This window comes from Hyaena hyaena, unplaced genomic scaffold, assembly GCF_003009895.1.
Source record: "Hyaena hyaena isolate Hyena2069 unplaced genomic scaffold, ASM300989v1 scaffold_20, whole genome shotgun sequence".
In the NCBI taxonomy this organism is placed as follows: domain Eukaryota; kingdom Metazoa; phylum Chordata; class Mammalia; order Carnivora; family Hyaenidae; genus Hyaena; species Hyaena hyaena.
In genome coordinates this window covers 1,687,056-1,704,095 of record NW_024080652.1, presented here as the reverse complement: position 1 = coordinate 1,704,095, position 17,040 = coordinate 1,687,056, and the positions used below count along the sequence as shown (strand labels likewise).

Here is a 17,040-nt window from a genome sequence, read left to right as displayed (position 1 = left end):
CCTTGCTTACTTATTGACGTGACTTTGATTCCTTTCACAGAGTCAGCAAATGGTCATCGAGCACTTGCTACATGTTGGGTGCACCTCTTGGTCATTGGGATCCTAAGTGTGGACAAAATAAAGAGGTCGATTGTCCCGGAGTTGATGGTCTTATGCTGGACAGTGGATGATCTTCAGATGTAATGAGACAGTGGCATATGTTAGCTTGCGGGGGGAGGAGAGGATGCAGTTGCCGCCGGGTACCTGTCGTGAGAAAATGGTGTTTATGCCATGATTAGAAGGAGATGAAGGAGTTGAGTCTGCAGGTAGTTAGGGAAAGGGCATCCCCAGCATGAGGGCCTGCGGCACATTGGCTCTAACCAGCAGATGTGCCCCAGGGCCCATGGCACACAGCCCTGACCGGCAGGTGGACCCCAGGGTCCCTGGCACACAGGCCCTGACCGGCAGGTGGGCCCTGGGGTCCCTAGTGCACAGGCTCTGACTGGCAGGTGTCCACCAGGGTCCCCAGCGCACAGGCCCTGTCCGGCAGGTGGGCCCCGGGGTCCCCAGTGCACAGACCCTGACCGGCAGGTGTCCACCAGGGGCCCCAGCGCACAGGCCCTGACGGCAGGTATCCACCAGGGTCCCCAGCGCACAGGCCGTGACCGGCAGGTGCCTGCTGTGGTTGAAGAGAGGAGAATGAAGGGGACAGCAGGACACGACTGTGTCTTCTCACTGAGGAAGGAGAAAAGAACATTTTGGGTGGATTTGAGGAAACTTTGCATTAGGATCTCTTCCCCTTGGTGATTGCCATTCTCCTTGCCTGCGGGAAGGTAAAATTTTAGTTTTCTCTTTTTTTAATGCCACTGTGGTACATCCATTAGATTGCCAGGGTCACTGCAGTTACACTCCAAAGAGGGTTTCTGAAGAAAGTCTTACTCAACATGCGTCTGTATATAAAAGCCATCCAGGGAAGTGTCCATTAGCAGGAAGAAAATGTGGCAATTCTCTAGGAATTGATGCTAAGGATAGAGTAAAAGAAACCACAGCTGAATGGTTTGTGAATGGGGCTATTCTTCATGCTCCGGACAATAGCAGGAAACGGTTAATGGGAGAATGGTTACATGGTTTTTAGTTGCATACCTGAGCTATTACGCAAGCACTATAGGTAATAGTACGTTTTTAGGACTATAGGATGGTGTTTTAATGTAAGTGGAAAAAAGTCAAGATGAAATGTTGACTTAGTGGCCACTGTGTTAGACCCTATCAAGTGGCGAAGGGGAGATGGAAAATACTGGGTGGGCCATTGTGTGAGGCAGCTGGGCCTCCTGCTGATGGCAGCGTGATGTGGGTCAGTCATTTGGGGAAACGGGAAATATTTGCTAGGCCAGACATAAGAAATCCCAGGATGCAGGAGCCTCACTCTAAGGAATGTGCCCACCAGAAATGAGGGTACGTTTCCATTGGAAGCCATGTGCCAGGTGTTCATAGCAGCACCATGTGTCATAGGAAAACCCTGGGAAGTACCCAGGTGTCCAGTAGCACGATGACTAGGTAGATTGTGGCCTGATCACACAGCAGGGTCTGTAGCAATGACGCCTGCATGTGGTGACACAGATGGGCCTCACGCGTCGTGCATAGTGGAAGGAGTCAGAAACAGGAACTTATGGACTGATTCCGTGTATATTATATAACAACAGGCAAAAATAACGTGTGGTTTAGAAGGTGGCTGGCACCCTTGGGGAGGGAGTGGCTGAAAGGGAGAGGGGTTATGGGGAGGCTGTGTGTCCCATTTCTTTACGTGGGTGTCGCCCCAATGGCTTGTCAGTTCATCGAGTGAACAGATTTGCTATGTGTGCTTTTCTGTATGCATGCATCATCCCAATATAAACGACAAGAAGAAAATAATTGTGTCTGTTGTATATGACGAAATAAAATACTTGCATGCACTTCACAGACACTTGCAGACTCTTAGCACAAAGAACTTGCCTGGAAAGGATGCCCTTCAACTCTAGGATTAGTGGTCACCTTCGAATAGGAAAGGGGGATGGGAGTGTGCATCCGTAATGTGTTTTTTGTACTTAAAATTTTTTTCAAAAAATATACGGCACAATGTTATGAAATCTCCATGGTAGATACATGGATTGTGATATTTTCTGTACTTTTATGTCTGTTTGAAATCTTTCACAACGAAAACAAATGTTCATGCATTTAAACATATAAAGGAACAGAGATCGAAAGCAAAACCATGTTTATGGTGATTATGTTACGTGAATGGCTAAGGTTTTTGCATTTACGGGAAATTTGGAAGAGAAGCAGGGTCATGTTCACATGTGGAAACATGCCTTGTGTTTAAGAAGCCGCCTGCATGTTTGCTGGGCCCTCTGCGTGTGGAGAGCGTGTGCAGAGTGAACATGGGTGTATACAGACTACAGGGGTGGGTGGTGTTCTGTATTTAAAAGCCTGGGGGGCTCAGTTGGTTGAGCGTCTAGTTCTTGATTTCGGCTCAGGTCATGATCTCACGGTTTGTGAGTTCGAGCCCCATGTCCAGCTCTGTGCTGACAGTTTGGAGCCTGCTTGGGATTCTCTCTCTCTCTCTCTCTCTCTCTCTCTCTCCCTCTCCCTCTCCCTCTCTGCCCCTCTCTTGTGCGCTTATTCTTTCTCTCTCTCAAAATAACAACTTAAAAAAATAGGGTAATGGTACCTGAAATGTTCTTGAAAGAAAACTGCACCTGAAGGGCAGCGAAACCGAGGCCGTGACAGCTTCAGTGCATTTGAGCTTTAGTTAGGGCTCGTTCTCGAAGGACTGCGCGCTGCACACGGAGGTGTTGCTGGTGTTCCCTGGCCGCCTGGCCGCCGAGCTCTCAGTTCTGAGGCCGCGGCCATCATAAGCACCAGGACACTGTCACTTCCGTTCCCTGAGAACAGCTCAATTTCAGAGTAACGGAGTAGCTTAGAGCAGTTTCCACGGTGAGCCTGAGGAGGAACGGCCCTGTTGAGGATTGAGGAGTCCTGCTGGTTCCACTTCCTGTGATTTGGGTGGAAGACTCGTCACCTGGAATGCCACTGGTCTCTGCTCTCTCTGATGAGTAAGCAAAGCCAGGTGGCAGCATGCGCGGACACCAGATACCGGTTAGGTTTGGGCTGTGGGTCCGGGCAAGGCACTGAAGTCCTTCCTCTGCTTGTCCTACCACGGTGGTTCTCAAACTACGTCCCTGGGAGCTTGTCAGAAACTCTGGTTCTCAGGCCCCACCCTAGGTTCCGGGGAGCGACCCCGGGATCTGAGTGTTTCTTTACCTGTCATACGTGACATAAAACGTTAGCCATTTCCAGGTGTTAGTTATGTGGCATTAAGAACATTCACGTTATTGTGCAGCCATCCCCACCGTCCCTCTCCAGAACTTTCTCTTCTTTCCGTATTGAACCTCTGTCACCACTTGGTACTAACCTCCTGCCCCTCCCCCAGCTCCTGATACCACCGTCTACTTTCTGTCCCCCTGATTTTGACCAGTCCTGGGACCTCATACGAGTGGGACCCTACAGTGTTCTGCGTGTCCGGCTCGTGTCACTCAGCATCCCGTCCTCTGGGTTCATGCACGTTGTGGCAGGTGCCAGGAGTTCCTTCTTCATGGAGGCTTAGTAATGTTCCATCAGGTGGCTGGACCACGCTGCTGTCCTCTGTCAGTGGACACGTGGGCCGCTTCTACCTGGTGGCTGCCATGAACGTGGGTGAGCGAGTGTCTCCTTGGGTCCCTGCTTCCAGTTCTTCTGGGGACAGACCAGAGGTGGGGTTGCTGGTCCTGTTGTGATTCTGTTCCGTGAGGACCTGCCCTGCCTTTTTCCACAGCTGGGCTCTTTCTGTCCCACTTGCTGCGTACGGGCCTTCCAGTCCCTCCACATCCCTACCCACACTTACTTCCTGACTTTGGATACTATCAGTCCTGCCCATCAGTGTCTGGTCAAGCTCAGCAGAGGATCCTGATGTGTGTTCAGTCTGGAAGCGTCAGCCCCGAGACCGTGCCGTCTCTTGCTGGTCCTCATTTCCCACGTGCCAGTGAACCAGCAGCCGAGGACGGCAGTAGCAATAGATCTGCATGGTGGTAGAACATTGAACTTGGAATTCATCGGAACTCCCCTTCCTGTCCACCATGCTACTGAACTTGGACGGTAGGAACCTTCCTCCCTGGCTGCCTTTGGAGGCCAAAGGACCTGCCTTGGTTTGCAAAGCCCTTTACCCTTGAGGGGCTCTCTGCAAGCTGTGAGAGCCTGGGGAGGGCCTAGCTGGAGCAGAGTTGGGGTATCTGCGAGTGCTTGGTGCAGCCCCTCCACGGGGTATGACTGGCCGGGTGGGTGTGGCCTCCTGTGTGCGTAGTGTTCTGGTCTGTGACTTCTGCATCAGGTGTTTGCTGGGGTTTGGTTAGATGCAGTGAGGGCATGCTTGACCGCGTGGTCATTGGGCACATCTTGTTGGTTTCTTGAAGCTTTGGCCTGTGGTGAGTGAGGAAGGGCCCCCGGTGCTAGGGGCTGTCTGAACACGGGGACTGGACCCCTCTGGGTGTGCGCCGGTAGCAGGGTTGCTGCCCAGAGGCTCTGATGGAAGTACGTGGGGAAGGACGGTGTCTTTGTGGGACATTTCATTGTTTTTCATTTGTGGACAGCCGGCTCGGAGAAGCCCGGGATTTCGGGGCTGGGGGGTCACACAGCATGCCGGCGGCTCCCCATCGGCGCCTGTTCCTCTGATGCTTGCCAGGCTGTCTTAGTCACCCTGGAGCCAGCACATCTCTGTTGGATAGCAAGGGGTCCCCGGGGCGGGGCCTGGGCCTCATCCCTGCTGCACATGGGCCTCGCTCTGGGGGCCAGGCTGGATCCCAGCCCCGAATACCCGTTGCTATGGGTTGGTGCTGCATTTTGGTCCACAGATGCAGAGACGTTTTGGAGTGGAGCACAGTGATCTGGAAGGGAGGCAGGGGACTACGGAGAAGTTTCTAGCAGATAGTTATTTTCTGCTCCAGTGTCTCATCGCCCACAAGGGCCTCTGGGACAACATGGAGGTGGCCCGAAGCGCTGAGCCTGCTGGTCTGAGAGCCACTTCCTGGACCGTGAGTGGCATTTCAAGGCAAGGCTTTGAACTCCAGGTTCTGGGTTGAGTCCAAACCCCGTGGTTGAGCAGTTTTCTGCCAAAAGGGTTGGAGCTGGGCAGGAGCATTGCCAGAGAGGCTTCTGAGGGCTTGTCCCTGTCATTGAGGTGCAGACGATGAAGGCCTGGCCCTGGGCAAGCAGCCTTACCCCCCGTTTTACTGATGATAGTGGTAAGCTCGGAGGTTGTCGCTTGCCGGGCTCCATGGCTGGGAAATGACACATGCCCGCCTGAGGTCAAAACCTATCTTTTGTCTGTAGCCTTTCAGTGTGGGCCTTGTTGCCTCTCTCCTAAACTGTTACCTATTGGGCTGGGTGGGGGTGCAGTTCCTTTTCCATCTGATTAGGGTATTAAAGTCCTGTCAGTGAACTTGACAATTACTCCCACAGAAAACTGGAATCTTTCTCGTGAATTTCTGCCCTTTGCACAGTGTGTGGTCTGTTACATGACAGATTAGCCCATCTGAAACTGTTTTCCTTCAAAAAACATGGATATCCTAGTTTAGGAAACCGATACTTGGAAACATGGCTTTCTTGAGATTGAAGCTTCCACAGGGGCGCTTGTGTGACTCAGTAGGTTAATTGTCGGACTTCAGCTTAGGTCATGATCTGACAGTTCGTGGGTTCAGGCCCCGGGTCGGGTTCTGTGCTGACAGCTTGGAGCCTGGGGCCTGCTTCAGATTCTGTGTCTCTGTCTGCTCCTCCCCTGCTCACTCACTCTCAAAAGTAAACAGTAAAAAAATTTTCTTTTAGAAATTTCTGTAGAGAGGGGGCACCTGAGTGGCTCAGTTAGCTCAGGTCATGTGATCTAACAATTGGTGAGTTTTAGCCCTGCATTGGGCTCTGTGCTAATGGTGTGGAGCCTGTTTGGAATTCATTCTCTCTCTCCCTCCCTCCCTCCCTCCCTCTCTCTCCCCTCCCTCCCCCACTCTCTCTGCCCCCTTCTCTGGTCACTCTTTCTCTCAGAATAAAATATAAATTATAAAAAAAGAAAATAGCAGCTTGGACAAGGTGACCCCATCAACAAAAATAATAATAAATGTACCTCTTGGGTTCTGACTTTTAAATATATATATTTTTTCTTTCAAAGAGTGAGAGCATGAGTGGGGTAGAAGGAGAGAGAGAGGGAGAGAGAGAGAAAGGAAGACTCTCAAGCAGGTTCCATGCATAGCTCGGAACCTGATGCTGGGCTTGATCCCACAGTCCTGGGATCATGACCTGAGCTGAAATCAAGTCGGACACTCCACTGACTGAGCCCCCTGGGCACCCCTGGGTTCTGACTTGTAGATCGTCTTGTGGTCAGAGTTCAGGCTCTTCAGCAGCCTGTGACCCTTTGGTAATCATTACTGAGCTGACATGTCTTAGAATATTAGCTCACTTTAACCATCAGGAAAAGAACAAACTTCATACACACTTGGTGCTCCCCAAATTTCCTTGCCCTCATTATGTTTATCTTTTCTCCGTTCCTCTGTTATTACCTTGTTTTATGTCAAATAGGTATTTTCTGGCTTACTGTTTAAGTTGCCTTGTTTTACTTACTGTATTATTTCTGTTACTTTCTTAGTGATTGCCCTGGGATTACACATTGCCATCCTAACGTGTAACAGCCCAGCTTGGATCAGTACGCATTTAATCTCAGTAGTGAGTGTGTAGACACTTCGCTGCCTTGCAGCCCGCTTCCTCTCCCCGTTCTCTCAGTCGCACAGTTTGTTTCCATATAAACTGTATGTCCCTCAAAACAGATTTATGATGACTGCCTAATACATTGTTTAAGTCACCCAGAAAAACTTACGAATAAGTTTATACTGCCTTTCACATTTACCAGTGCAGTTACCTTTAGTGGTGTTCTTTCTTTCGATACGTGGATTTGTTTCTCAGAAGGAACAACTGGTAGCACGGAAGTGAATTGGCTGTTTTTGGTCATCTGTGGCTGTCTTATTTTCTCCTTCGATTTGGAAGGATTGTTTGCTGGATATAGAATTCTTGGTTGACCATTCTGCCCTCTGGCACTTGGTGTGCCGTCACACTACCTTGTGGCCTCCGTGGGTTCTGAGGAGTCAGCCGTTCATTTACCCCGGTTGCTGATCGAGAGTTTCTCTTGCTCTCTGGACACTAAACAGTGCAGTTTGAACCATGCAGTTGTGACCTGTCTAGTTGTGAATCTCCCTAAGTTTATCGTGGTTGGAGGTTTTTGGGTTTTTGGGTTTTAAAGATCAAATTTGGGGAAAATTTGGCAGTTCATTCACCTATTTTTCTGATCCTCTCTCCTTCCGGGCCGCTCATGTTGATGACGTTGGTACAGTTGGTGATGTTGGTGCAGGTCTCTGAGGGGCTGTCTGTTCTTCCTCATTCTGTTTTCTGTCTGTCCTCCACTCTGGACAGTCTCTGTTGACCTGTCTTCGGGTTTGCCGTGTCTTCCCTTTGTCCACCTAAATCTGCTCTTGATGTTGAACCTGCTTGTGCACTTTTAGTTTTGTTTGTTGAGCTTCTTGACTCCAGAGTTTTTCCTGCCCTTCTTGTACAACTTCTGTTTACCCATATTTTCTCTTGCTAAGACTGTTCTACTTTCCTTTAGTTCTTTAGGGAGAGTTCCTGTGAGTTTGAGCACATTTCAAATAGCTGATGTAAGGTCTCTGTCCAATGAGTTCAATGCCTAGCCTTCCTCACGGACAGTTTCTGGTGGTGGTTTTTCCCTGTATTTGGCTATACTCTCTTGGTTCTTTGCGTGTCGTATAAACTTCAGCTGTAAACCTGACAGGGAAATAATCTACTATGACAGCCCTGAATATCAGATTTTCTTCCCTCCCCCAGTTGTTGCTGCTGAACGTTGTAGATGTATTTAATGACCTCTCAGAACAAATTCTCTAAAGTTTTCTGTGCAAGTGTCCTGTGGCCGCTCTAACAAAGCACCACCAATTGGGTGGCTTGAAACCACACCCTGTTGTCTCCTAGCCCTGGAGTCCAGAAGTCTGAGATGCAGGCGTTGACAGGGCTGCATTCCCTCTGAATCTATAGGAGTCGGTCCTCTCTGCCTCTCCCAGCATCCGGTTGAGGCTGCTGTCCTTGGCCTGTGGCTGTGTCCCTTCAGTCTTGCCTCAGTTGTCATGTGCCCACATGTCATGTGACCTGCGTGTCAGGTGCCTCTGGGTCTTCACGCAGTCTTCCCTTTTCTTAGGACAACTGCAGTCATGCTGGATGAAGGGCCTACCCTATTCTAGTATGACCTCATTTTCACCAGTTATTGCATCAATAAATGTGTCCTGGATTGCCCCAGACCTTCAATTTCCACGGTTCTGAAAGAGCGGATTCTGACCATTTTTGCTTGTGCAGAAGAGAAGAACGTTGAGGTTCTTACTCCTGCACTTAACTGATGTTGCCTGCCTTTTATGTGAAAGGCATTTAGAGCTATTATTACGTGCCATACATCTCACTCATTTGAAGTGCACAGTGTGGTGGTGTTGGTTTGTTCATGGGATTGTGCGCCCATTGCCATGATCGGCTCTGGAGCATTTTATCATCTCCCAAAGAAATCCCTTGTTCTCCAGTAGTCCCTGCTCATTGATCCAGGTGTTGCCCCAGCCCCAGCCCCAGCCCCAGGCAGGCGGCAGTTTGCTTTGCCTTCTGTAGGTTTGCCTCTTCTGGAGATTTCCTGTGGACGGACTCAACCCAAATGTGGTCTTCTGTGTCTGGCCTCTTTCACTTACCCTGGTATTTTCAAGCTTCATCCAACTTGTAGTGTGAAGCCGTCCTTCATTCCTTCTCACGGTGGAATGAGAGTCTGTTGTACCCATGAGCCACTTGTATTTATCTGCTCAGTTGATGGGTGCTTGGGGTTTTCCCCTCCTTGGGTCTCACAGATGGCACTGCTGTGGACATTTGTCTCTGTGTGGGCACATGTTGTCATCTCACTCGGGTGTGCTTCCAGGAGGGGAACTGCTGGGTCATATAGTGGCCTTGCCTCTGACGCTTTGAGGAAGTGCTGGAGTGTTTTCGAAGGCAGCTGTACGTGTATACCTCTGCCAGTGCGAGGGAAACTTCCACATCCTTGCCAGTGCTCACTAGTCTTTTTTTTTTTTTTTTTTTAATTAGAGCTGTCACAGTGGGTGGTATCTCACTGTGGCTGTGATTTGCATTTCCATGATGGTTAATGATGTTGAGAATCTTTTTATGTGCTTACTGGCCACTGGTGTATCTTTGGAGAGATGTCTATGTAAATGACTTGCCCATTTTAAAATTGGCTTGTTTGTCTCCTTTTTTTTTTACACTGCGTTTTAAGAGTTCTTTATATATTTCAATACCAGTCAGTCCCTTTATATGGTTTGCAAATCTTCTCTGATAAAAATGTTCTTTCCCTGTTACTTTTTTAACTTTATTTTCTGTTTTTCCATATACTTTTGCTCTAGTTGCATAAGGCTTTGTTTTCCCCAAGACGTGCTACTTTTCACTCGTGAAAATGCAGTAAATGTCAGTAAATAGTCATTTGGCAAGCGTTCCCTCAAGCCCCTTCTACGTGCCAGGAGCTTGTCCCAGAGCCAAGCTGAGTGCGTCTGTGTCCCTGAGTTTATGTCCTGGTGCTGTCCCATTACCTGGATGCTATTAAGGTTAAGTCACGGTGTATGCCAATTCACCCTGGAGTTTGGATCCTCATAGATTGTGCCCGGCAGTGGGAACACTCAGTGGCCATGTGCTGAAGGTAGTAATGAGCTCAGGTACTGTGTTGTTCGTTACTCACTTGACTGAGTACTTGAGAAAGTTGTTGGCTCCCTAAAGGGACCCGCTAAACACAGTTTGAAGGCCATCAAAATATATTTTTGTGGAAAGGGCCTGGGTTTTTAGGATGGGAGAACAGGTACTTTCCAGAGCTGTGCTGGCCCCATTTTGGCCATTAAGACACTGGGGACTCTTGACACACTCACACCTCATATAATGCCTATATACACATGTACACACATTCATATGATATATGCACACCATGTACGTATGTACTCACTGCTCACACACTTTTACACACACACAAATACACACTTGTACACATGTACATCCCCATATACACATATACACTTATGTACATATGTGTTGATACACATACATACCCACAGTCATAAACACTAACGTACACACACACACTCATGTACACATATAGTCACGTACATACATAGCCACTTGCACATACACTTGTACGCATGTACACCCCACATATGTGCATATACACCTGTGTACATATGCATCGATACACATACATACCCATGTACACATACACACATTAACATACCCACACGTACACACCTATGTACATATATACTCTTGTACACACATACATGCTTGTATACAGACACACATGTACTTAAACACATGTACATACCCCCATATACACATACACTCACACATACTTGTGTTCACAACATACACATACTCACATACATATATACTCTTACACGCACATACTCATGTATGTACAAACATACATTCGTACACATATTCATACACATGCACACACACTCTTGTATACACATATACTCCTGTACATATACACTCACTTGTACACATACATACTCGCATACATGTACATGCAGCATCTAAGTATATGCACACATATCCATACACATGTTTTAATAAATTCCATGCATGCACTACTCTAATACTATGTTACATGTGTTATAATGATATCACAAGGATAGAAGTTTGAAAAGACGAGAACAAAATGCAAATGGATTGCTAATATTTTCTTCTTGCACCTTGGTGGATTGTTTTGACCCCAGGATATGTGCCCTCACTTGGGAGCTTCCTGCTTGTAGAGCACATAATGTTTAGTTTTTGCGTGGACTTTTATGAGGCCCTTGGGGTTCCCAAGCAAGCATTAAGGCCTTAGTTTATTCTTTTTCTTAAGATTTAAGGTCAATTAAAAGAAGCTATGTTTTAAATTCTAAAATACTGAGTAATTTCACAGATGAAAGTATTCCATTAATTCTGTTTAGAATGTAAACCAGAATCTTACTCTGAAGTGTTATATTAAGAACTAAATCATAAAAAAGCGGTACAACCACGTTGTAGAAAATTTTGAAGAAAGAAAAAAGTCAACACTTTGTTGCGGTTATTTATAGCCATGTTGATTAGACTAAGTCCCCTTTCCCACAATGGGACACCTTATCTTTATTATATATGTGTGTATGTGGGTGTATGTTTATATATTTTAATGTTTAGTTTGAGAGAGAGCATGAGAGAGTGAAAGAGCATGTGTGCTTGAGCAGGGGAGGGGCAGAGAGACGGAGAGAGAATCCCAAGCAGGATCCACGCTCTGGAGTTCGATGCAGGGCTTGATCCCACGACTCTGGGATCATAGCATGAGCTGAAGTTGAGCTGAACTCTCAACCAACTGAGCCTCCCAGAAGCCCTTGCTATATTTTTTTTAACTGAAAAGAACTTTTTAAAAAACTCTATACTAAAAGCCAAACTGACTTTTTCATGTGACTTCCCTGTTTTTTAGCCAATAATCTCTCCGATCTGTATTTTGTGCTCTGTGAGTGGTGTGTGGGTCACTTCTTGTCTGTAGGGAAGCCGGGGTTTGAGAGCATATTCTCGGACTTGTACAGTCAGGAATCTTAGCTTCAAGCGAGATGTGGGTTTTACCTCCATGGAATTGGAATGGTTGCCTTGGCACGTGAGTCACGTGTGTTCAATGTGGAAACCAGGGGACAGAGATGCTGCAGCCCTGTCCGTAGTGTTCATGTCCTTCTCGACTCTAGAGAAAAAGAGGTCTTTTTTGCACATAACTTGTGAATGGTTCACTTTTTCCTGTTCCCAGGTTGAAAACTAGATCGGACTGGTCCTGGAAAGGTGGGTGTATCTGCTGATTCACACGTGGGTGGACGCCTCACAGCCTGGCGACTGTCTGGAGCGCAAGCTCCAGGGCCGGAATGAATGAGGGTGACGTGGCCGCAGTCCGTGTGCTGCGTTAGCGCGTGGCGGAGGCCAGCCGCCCGTGGCAGCCTCTCCTTTCAGGGAGCTGTTTTTATTGGCCGGTTGCCTTCTCTCCTCCAGACTTGCCCACGCCCCAGGTCAGCGAGCAGAGGGACCCGTGCCCTACGCGAATGCAGATGCCGCAGGGGAACCCGCTGCTGCTGTCGTATACCCTGCAGGAGCTGCTGGCCAGGGACACCGTGCAGGTGGAGCTCATTCCCGAGAAGAAGGGCCTCTTCCTGAAGCATGTGGAATATGAAGTTTCCAGCCAGGTGAGGGGCGAACCATGTGCACGCATGTGTGCGTGCGTTGGGACGAGGTGGGGAGGGGCGGGGACACATTGGGACAGGACTGGTGTGTGTCCGCCTTGTCCCTGCTAAGGACGCTGTCTGACCCGTTATCCTGCCCGCTGGTATCCGACGTAAGGAGGCGCCTGGCACCAGGGTTGCGGGTCTGCGTGGAGTAGCCTGATCCTTCCGGTCCGTTCTCTCCGCATCCTGGTGCCCTTAGGATGAATGGTGGGGGACGGCTGTTCAGAACCTGCGGAGTAAGTCGCTGACGAGCCGGCAGCACCCCTGGGTCTTTTTTTGCAGTCCTGCTGTGTCGGGGTACACGTTCAGGGACAGGCAGAGTGGGGCCCCTGCCGGCGAGAGAGCCGCCCCAGTTCTGGGGTCCAGCCACTGTCAGGCTTCGGTCGTCATCCAGGGAGGAAGTGCATTTCTGAACCGTGCGGCCATGTGCCTGTGCTGTGGGAATCCGGAATCATGGGGTGGTTTCCCTTTTTTTTTTTTTTTTTTTAAATGTTTTTATTTATTTTTGAGAGAGAGAGGGAGTGAGCAGGGGAGAGAAGGAGAGAGAGAGAGAGGAGAGAGAATCCCAAGCAGGCTCTGCAGAATCAGTGCAGAGCGCTCAAATTCATGAAACCATGAGATCTTGACTGGAGCCGAAATCCAGATGGACGCTTAACTGACGAGCCACCCAGGCGCCCCAGGAATCCCAGGGTTTGTTTTCTGGTGGTTTCCAGCTGCAGTCACATAGGCCTGGGGGTAAACTTAGTACTCCCACGCCCGTGGGTGCCACTGCCTGGGGTGACGGCGGGTCAGGGGGGATGAGGCTGGGCAGCAGCTTCTGGTCCTTTTCTGTTTCACTAATGTAATTCCTTAAGTAAATCTTGTCCTGTAAGGTGGCACCTCTGCTGGGCGGAAGGGTCAGCCTGCAGGTGTTCAGGCAGTGGGCCCTGCGTTCTGACCTGCAGCCCTGTCGCCAGAGGCTGGGGCGCATCCGGATGGGGCACAACACGTGCAGTGTCTGGCACGTGGCACAACTGACTTCGTGTTTTTCTTCATGTAGCATGGACTTTATTTTTAGGGGGTAGTTTCAGGTTCATACAAAATTGAGAGCAGGTACAGAGATATCCCATAGTTCCCTGCTCCCCTCCTCCCCCCAGGCTGCCCCATTATCCCTGTCCCCCAGATGGTGCATTTAACACACTCGGTGACCACACACTGACATGTGGTCCTCACCTAGAGTCCACGGCTCACAGGAGGGTCCCTCTGGGTAGCGCCACGTCCTGTGGGTTTGGACAAACATGGGACAGCAGGTACCCGCCGTCACGTATCACCCTCAAAGGCCCCTTTGTGCCCCCTGCTTACCCCTCTGCCCCGGGGCCTGGCAGCCCCCATCTTCTGTGTCCACAGCTCTGCCTTTTCCAGAACGTCCTGTCGTTGGAGTCCCCTGGCTTCTCTCACTCAGCAGTATCATTTACAGCCAGGGCAGCATATATACTTTATAGACTAGTGGCTCGTGTGTGTCCGTCACGTGGGCCCTTCTAGTAGGTCCAGGTCAGGTTCCTCTGTTGTGGCCCTTGTGGTGCTCGTGGTTTTCCCCGTGGTAGGCAGGCCGTGGAATTGCAGTGGGACGACCGCTCCGTCGGCCCCCCTTGTCAGGGTCCTGTCTGTGTCGGCAGCTGGGCCCAGGGGGCGATCGTGCTGGCAGCACTCATGTTACTTGGCTACGTGTGGGAGGAAGGCGTCCTGCCCGTGCTGCCCTCGGGGTCAGGGTGGGTGCCGGCCTCTTGGCCGAGTGCTCCGGGCCGCCCGGCCCTTCTGAGGCCTGTGCTGGGCAGTGCCATCCGAGAGGAGGCCACTCGTGCCCCACGGTAGAGGCCCTGTGGTAGAGGCCCCATGGGCGAACGTGAGGCCCTGCATTGTTCCTTGTGGCGGGGGGACGGCAGGGGAGAAGCGATGACCCAGGGAGGTTTCTGGCGTCCAGCGCGAGCCGCACCCGTTTGTCTTCTAGCGCTTCAGGTCCTCCGTGTACAGACGGTACAATGACTTCGTGGTCTTCCACGAGATGCTGCTGCAGAAGTTCCCCTACCGCATGGTGCCAGCCCTTCCGCCCAAGCGGGTGCTGGGAGGTATTGGGCTGGGCGGGGGTGGCGCAGGGCAGCTGTGGGTGGGGGGGAGGCAGGACGGCCGGGACCCAGGCTCTCCCTGGCATGTCTCCACCCGGCCGGGGAGGGGGCGCGGCGCAGGCTGTCGGCCGACCCCTTGCTCTGCATCTGCAGCTGACCGCGAGTTCATTGAGGCCCGGCGGAGGGCACTGAGGCGCTTCATTAACCTGGTGGCTCGGCACCCCCCGTTCTCCGAGGACGTGGCCCTGCGGCTGTTCCTGTCCTTCAGTGGCCCGGTGAGTCTCACTGTGCTGTGGGCGTGCCCCGAGTCCCTTGCGTTCCTGTCGTTCCTAAGCGTGCTTGCTTTCCTGCCCTCGTTCTGCAGTCTGGGGAGCCCGCTGCCCTCATGATGCCACAGTGAGGTCTGGTTCTCTCCTGGATAACTGAGCCGTGATGTGACCAGGCGTCCTGGGCTTTGGCTTGGCAGGGTTTTGTGTATCCAGGTGGAGGGTTCTCTGCACGGTAGCCGTGGGCATGGAGGCTCGGTCACGGAAGGCTCTGGGCGGGTTATGGAAATGCTTGAGAGCCCACATGGGAACGAGCATTTCCTGGGAAGCAAAAAGCACCACTTTGGTTATGTACCATTGGAAGACTGAGCTTGAATTTTATTTTTTATTTTTTTTTAATGTTTACTTTTGAGAGAGAGAATGGGGGAGGGGCAGAGAGAGAGAGGAGCAGAGGATCCCAAGCAGGCTCCAGGCTCCAAGCCGCCAGCACAGAGCCTGACACGGGGCCCCACCTCACGAACTGGGAGATCTTGACCTGAGCCAAAGTTGGACACTTAACCGACTGAACCCCCCAGGTGCCCCCTGAGCTGAGTCTTTTCAGTGGAGCTGCTGCATAGACCTACATCCTGGGAGACCATCTCCGAGTGGAAGTTAGTTTCAGTTAGAAACCAGGCGGCCGTGGGTGTCCCTCGGCTGTCTCGCAGTGTCTTTGTTCATAGTTGTGGAGGGAGTCACTGCCTAGTCGCCAGAACCGCCAGCTCTGCCTAGGAGGAGGGTGGGGTGGGGGTGGGGGTGGTAGCTTTCCCTTCCTGGGTAGGGACCTGCGGGGAGGCCCAGTCCCACACCCGCTTCCCCTGCAGGAAGACGAGAGGCGCAGCCACGGAGCAGCCAAGGCAGAGATGCTCCTTGAGAAGGCCGCTGGCTTTCCCTCCATGCCACCGGGGGGCACCTGTCTCCTAGCCTCTTTTATGGGACCTAAAGCAGTCATTCAGGGGACATCTCTGTGACCACCTGCCCTTGAGCTGGGAGTATGGGTCTTCTGAACCCTGGGTGGACAGGTTCCTTTAGAGCTGGAATCTTTATTGCCACAAGAGGAACGTGGTAGGACATGGGAGCTATACACGGCTCAGGACAGAGGAGCATGCTGCTGGACGCGGAGTCCCCATTCTAGAGGCTCCTCTGACCCCTGTTCTCACACAGATAGAGTCCCTATGGCCTCCTTGACTCCTTTCCTCTAGTACAACGTGAGAATTGGGCCAGATGCTCTTCGGGGCATCTCTGAAATTCTAGAATTCCTTGACCCACCAACAGCTGCATGTCAGGATGTTTGTCTGTATCTCCCCAGAGCCCTTTGTGGGTCCTTGTCGTGGACATTATGGAGGCCTGCTGTCAGAGGGTGGGGCTGGGCCCCTGTGTGCTGCCCACCAGCTCCCCCAGGGCTCTGTGGGCCTGGGGCCCGTGGGTCTGTGGCAGGGACGAAGAGACCTCCTCTTTCGTCCCTGTGCCTCACGGGGGTGGGACCTAGCAGGAGGTGACGAGCTCGACGGCAGAAGCACAGGCGTTGTCCCTGCTGTGTGGACGCAGTCTCTGTTTACTGGAGAGAGCTCTCCCCTCCGGGGCGGAGGTTTTGTGTGCTGCTCCTGAGTGAGGCTTTCCTGTCTGGGCACGGCCGTCCTGAAGGTGGAGGTCAGTGGAAGAAGGTCCAGGAAGAGATTTTGGGTACTTAGGTGAGAGCAGACGCATGAGACCCGATTCTCTTGAGGAAGGACCACATCTTGCCTTGTGCTGACTTCACGGGTCTCGGGCAGCGTCTGCGGCTGGTGGACATTGGTGTCTCTGTCTTCCTTCTGCAGGACGTGCAGAACAAGTTGAAGGAGTCTGCTCAGTGTGCTGGAGACGAATTCCTGAGCTGTAAGCTGGCTCCTCGGGCCAAGGTACGGTGCCCTCCGCCACGCCCACCTCTCCGACCAGGGCGATGAGTGCTCTTTGCCTCCATGGCATGGTTTTCTCACCATCTTTCCTGTCAGCTGTTCTCCACCAGTGGGTTGTCATGCCATTTCCCAGACGGAGAGACAAGCTCAGGGCGGCTGTCGTCTGGCAAGGTCCCAGACTTCGAGCAGCCTGCCCAGATACGACTGAGGGTTTTTGTAATTCGGGCAGACCACGGGCTTCGTCACCAGCTTCTTGGATTTCAGGGGAGTGATTGTCACATTGGTTTATTTTAAAATTTAGCTAGTCTTCTTTTTTCAAAAAGAAGGTAGCTGTTGGGGAGCTTCCTCTCCACCCCCC

General features: G+C 51.1%; 1 protein-coding gene across 1 annotated transcript in view; it reads left to right on the top strand.

Annotated features, from left to right (window-relative positions):
- Nucleotides 1-17,040, top strand: part of SNX8 (sorting nexin 8) — a 38,867-nt gene that overhangs the window by 13,042 nt on the left and 8,785 nt on the right. The window contains exons 2-5 of the mRNA XM_039226049.1: nt 12,154-12,344; nt 14,371-14,488; nt 14,639-14,760; nt 16,605-16,685. Coding sequence (XP_039081980.1) covers nt 12,154-12,344; nt 14,371-14,488; nt 14,639-14,760; nt 16,605-16,685 — 512 coding nt within the window. The remainder of the gene's footprint in view (nt 1-12,153; nt 12,345-14,370; nt 14,489-14,638; nt 14,761-16,604; nt 16,686-17,040) is intronic.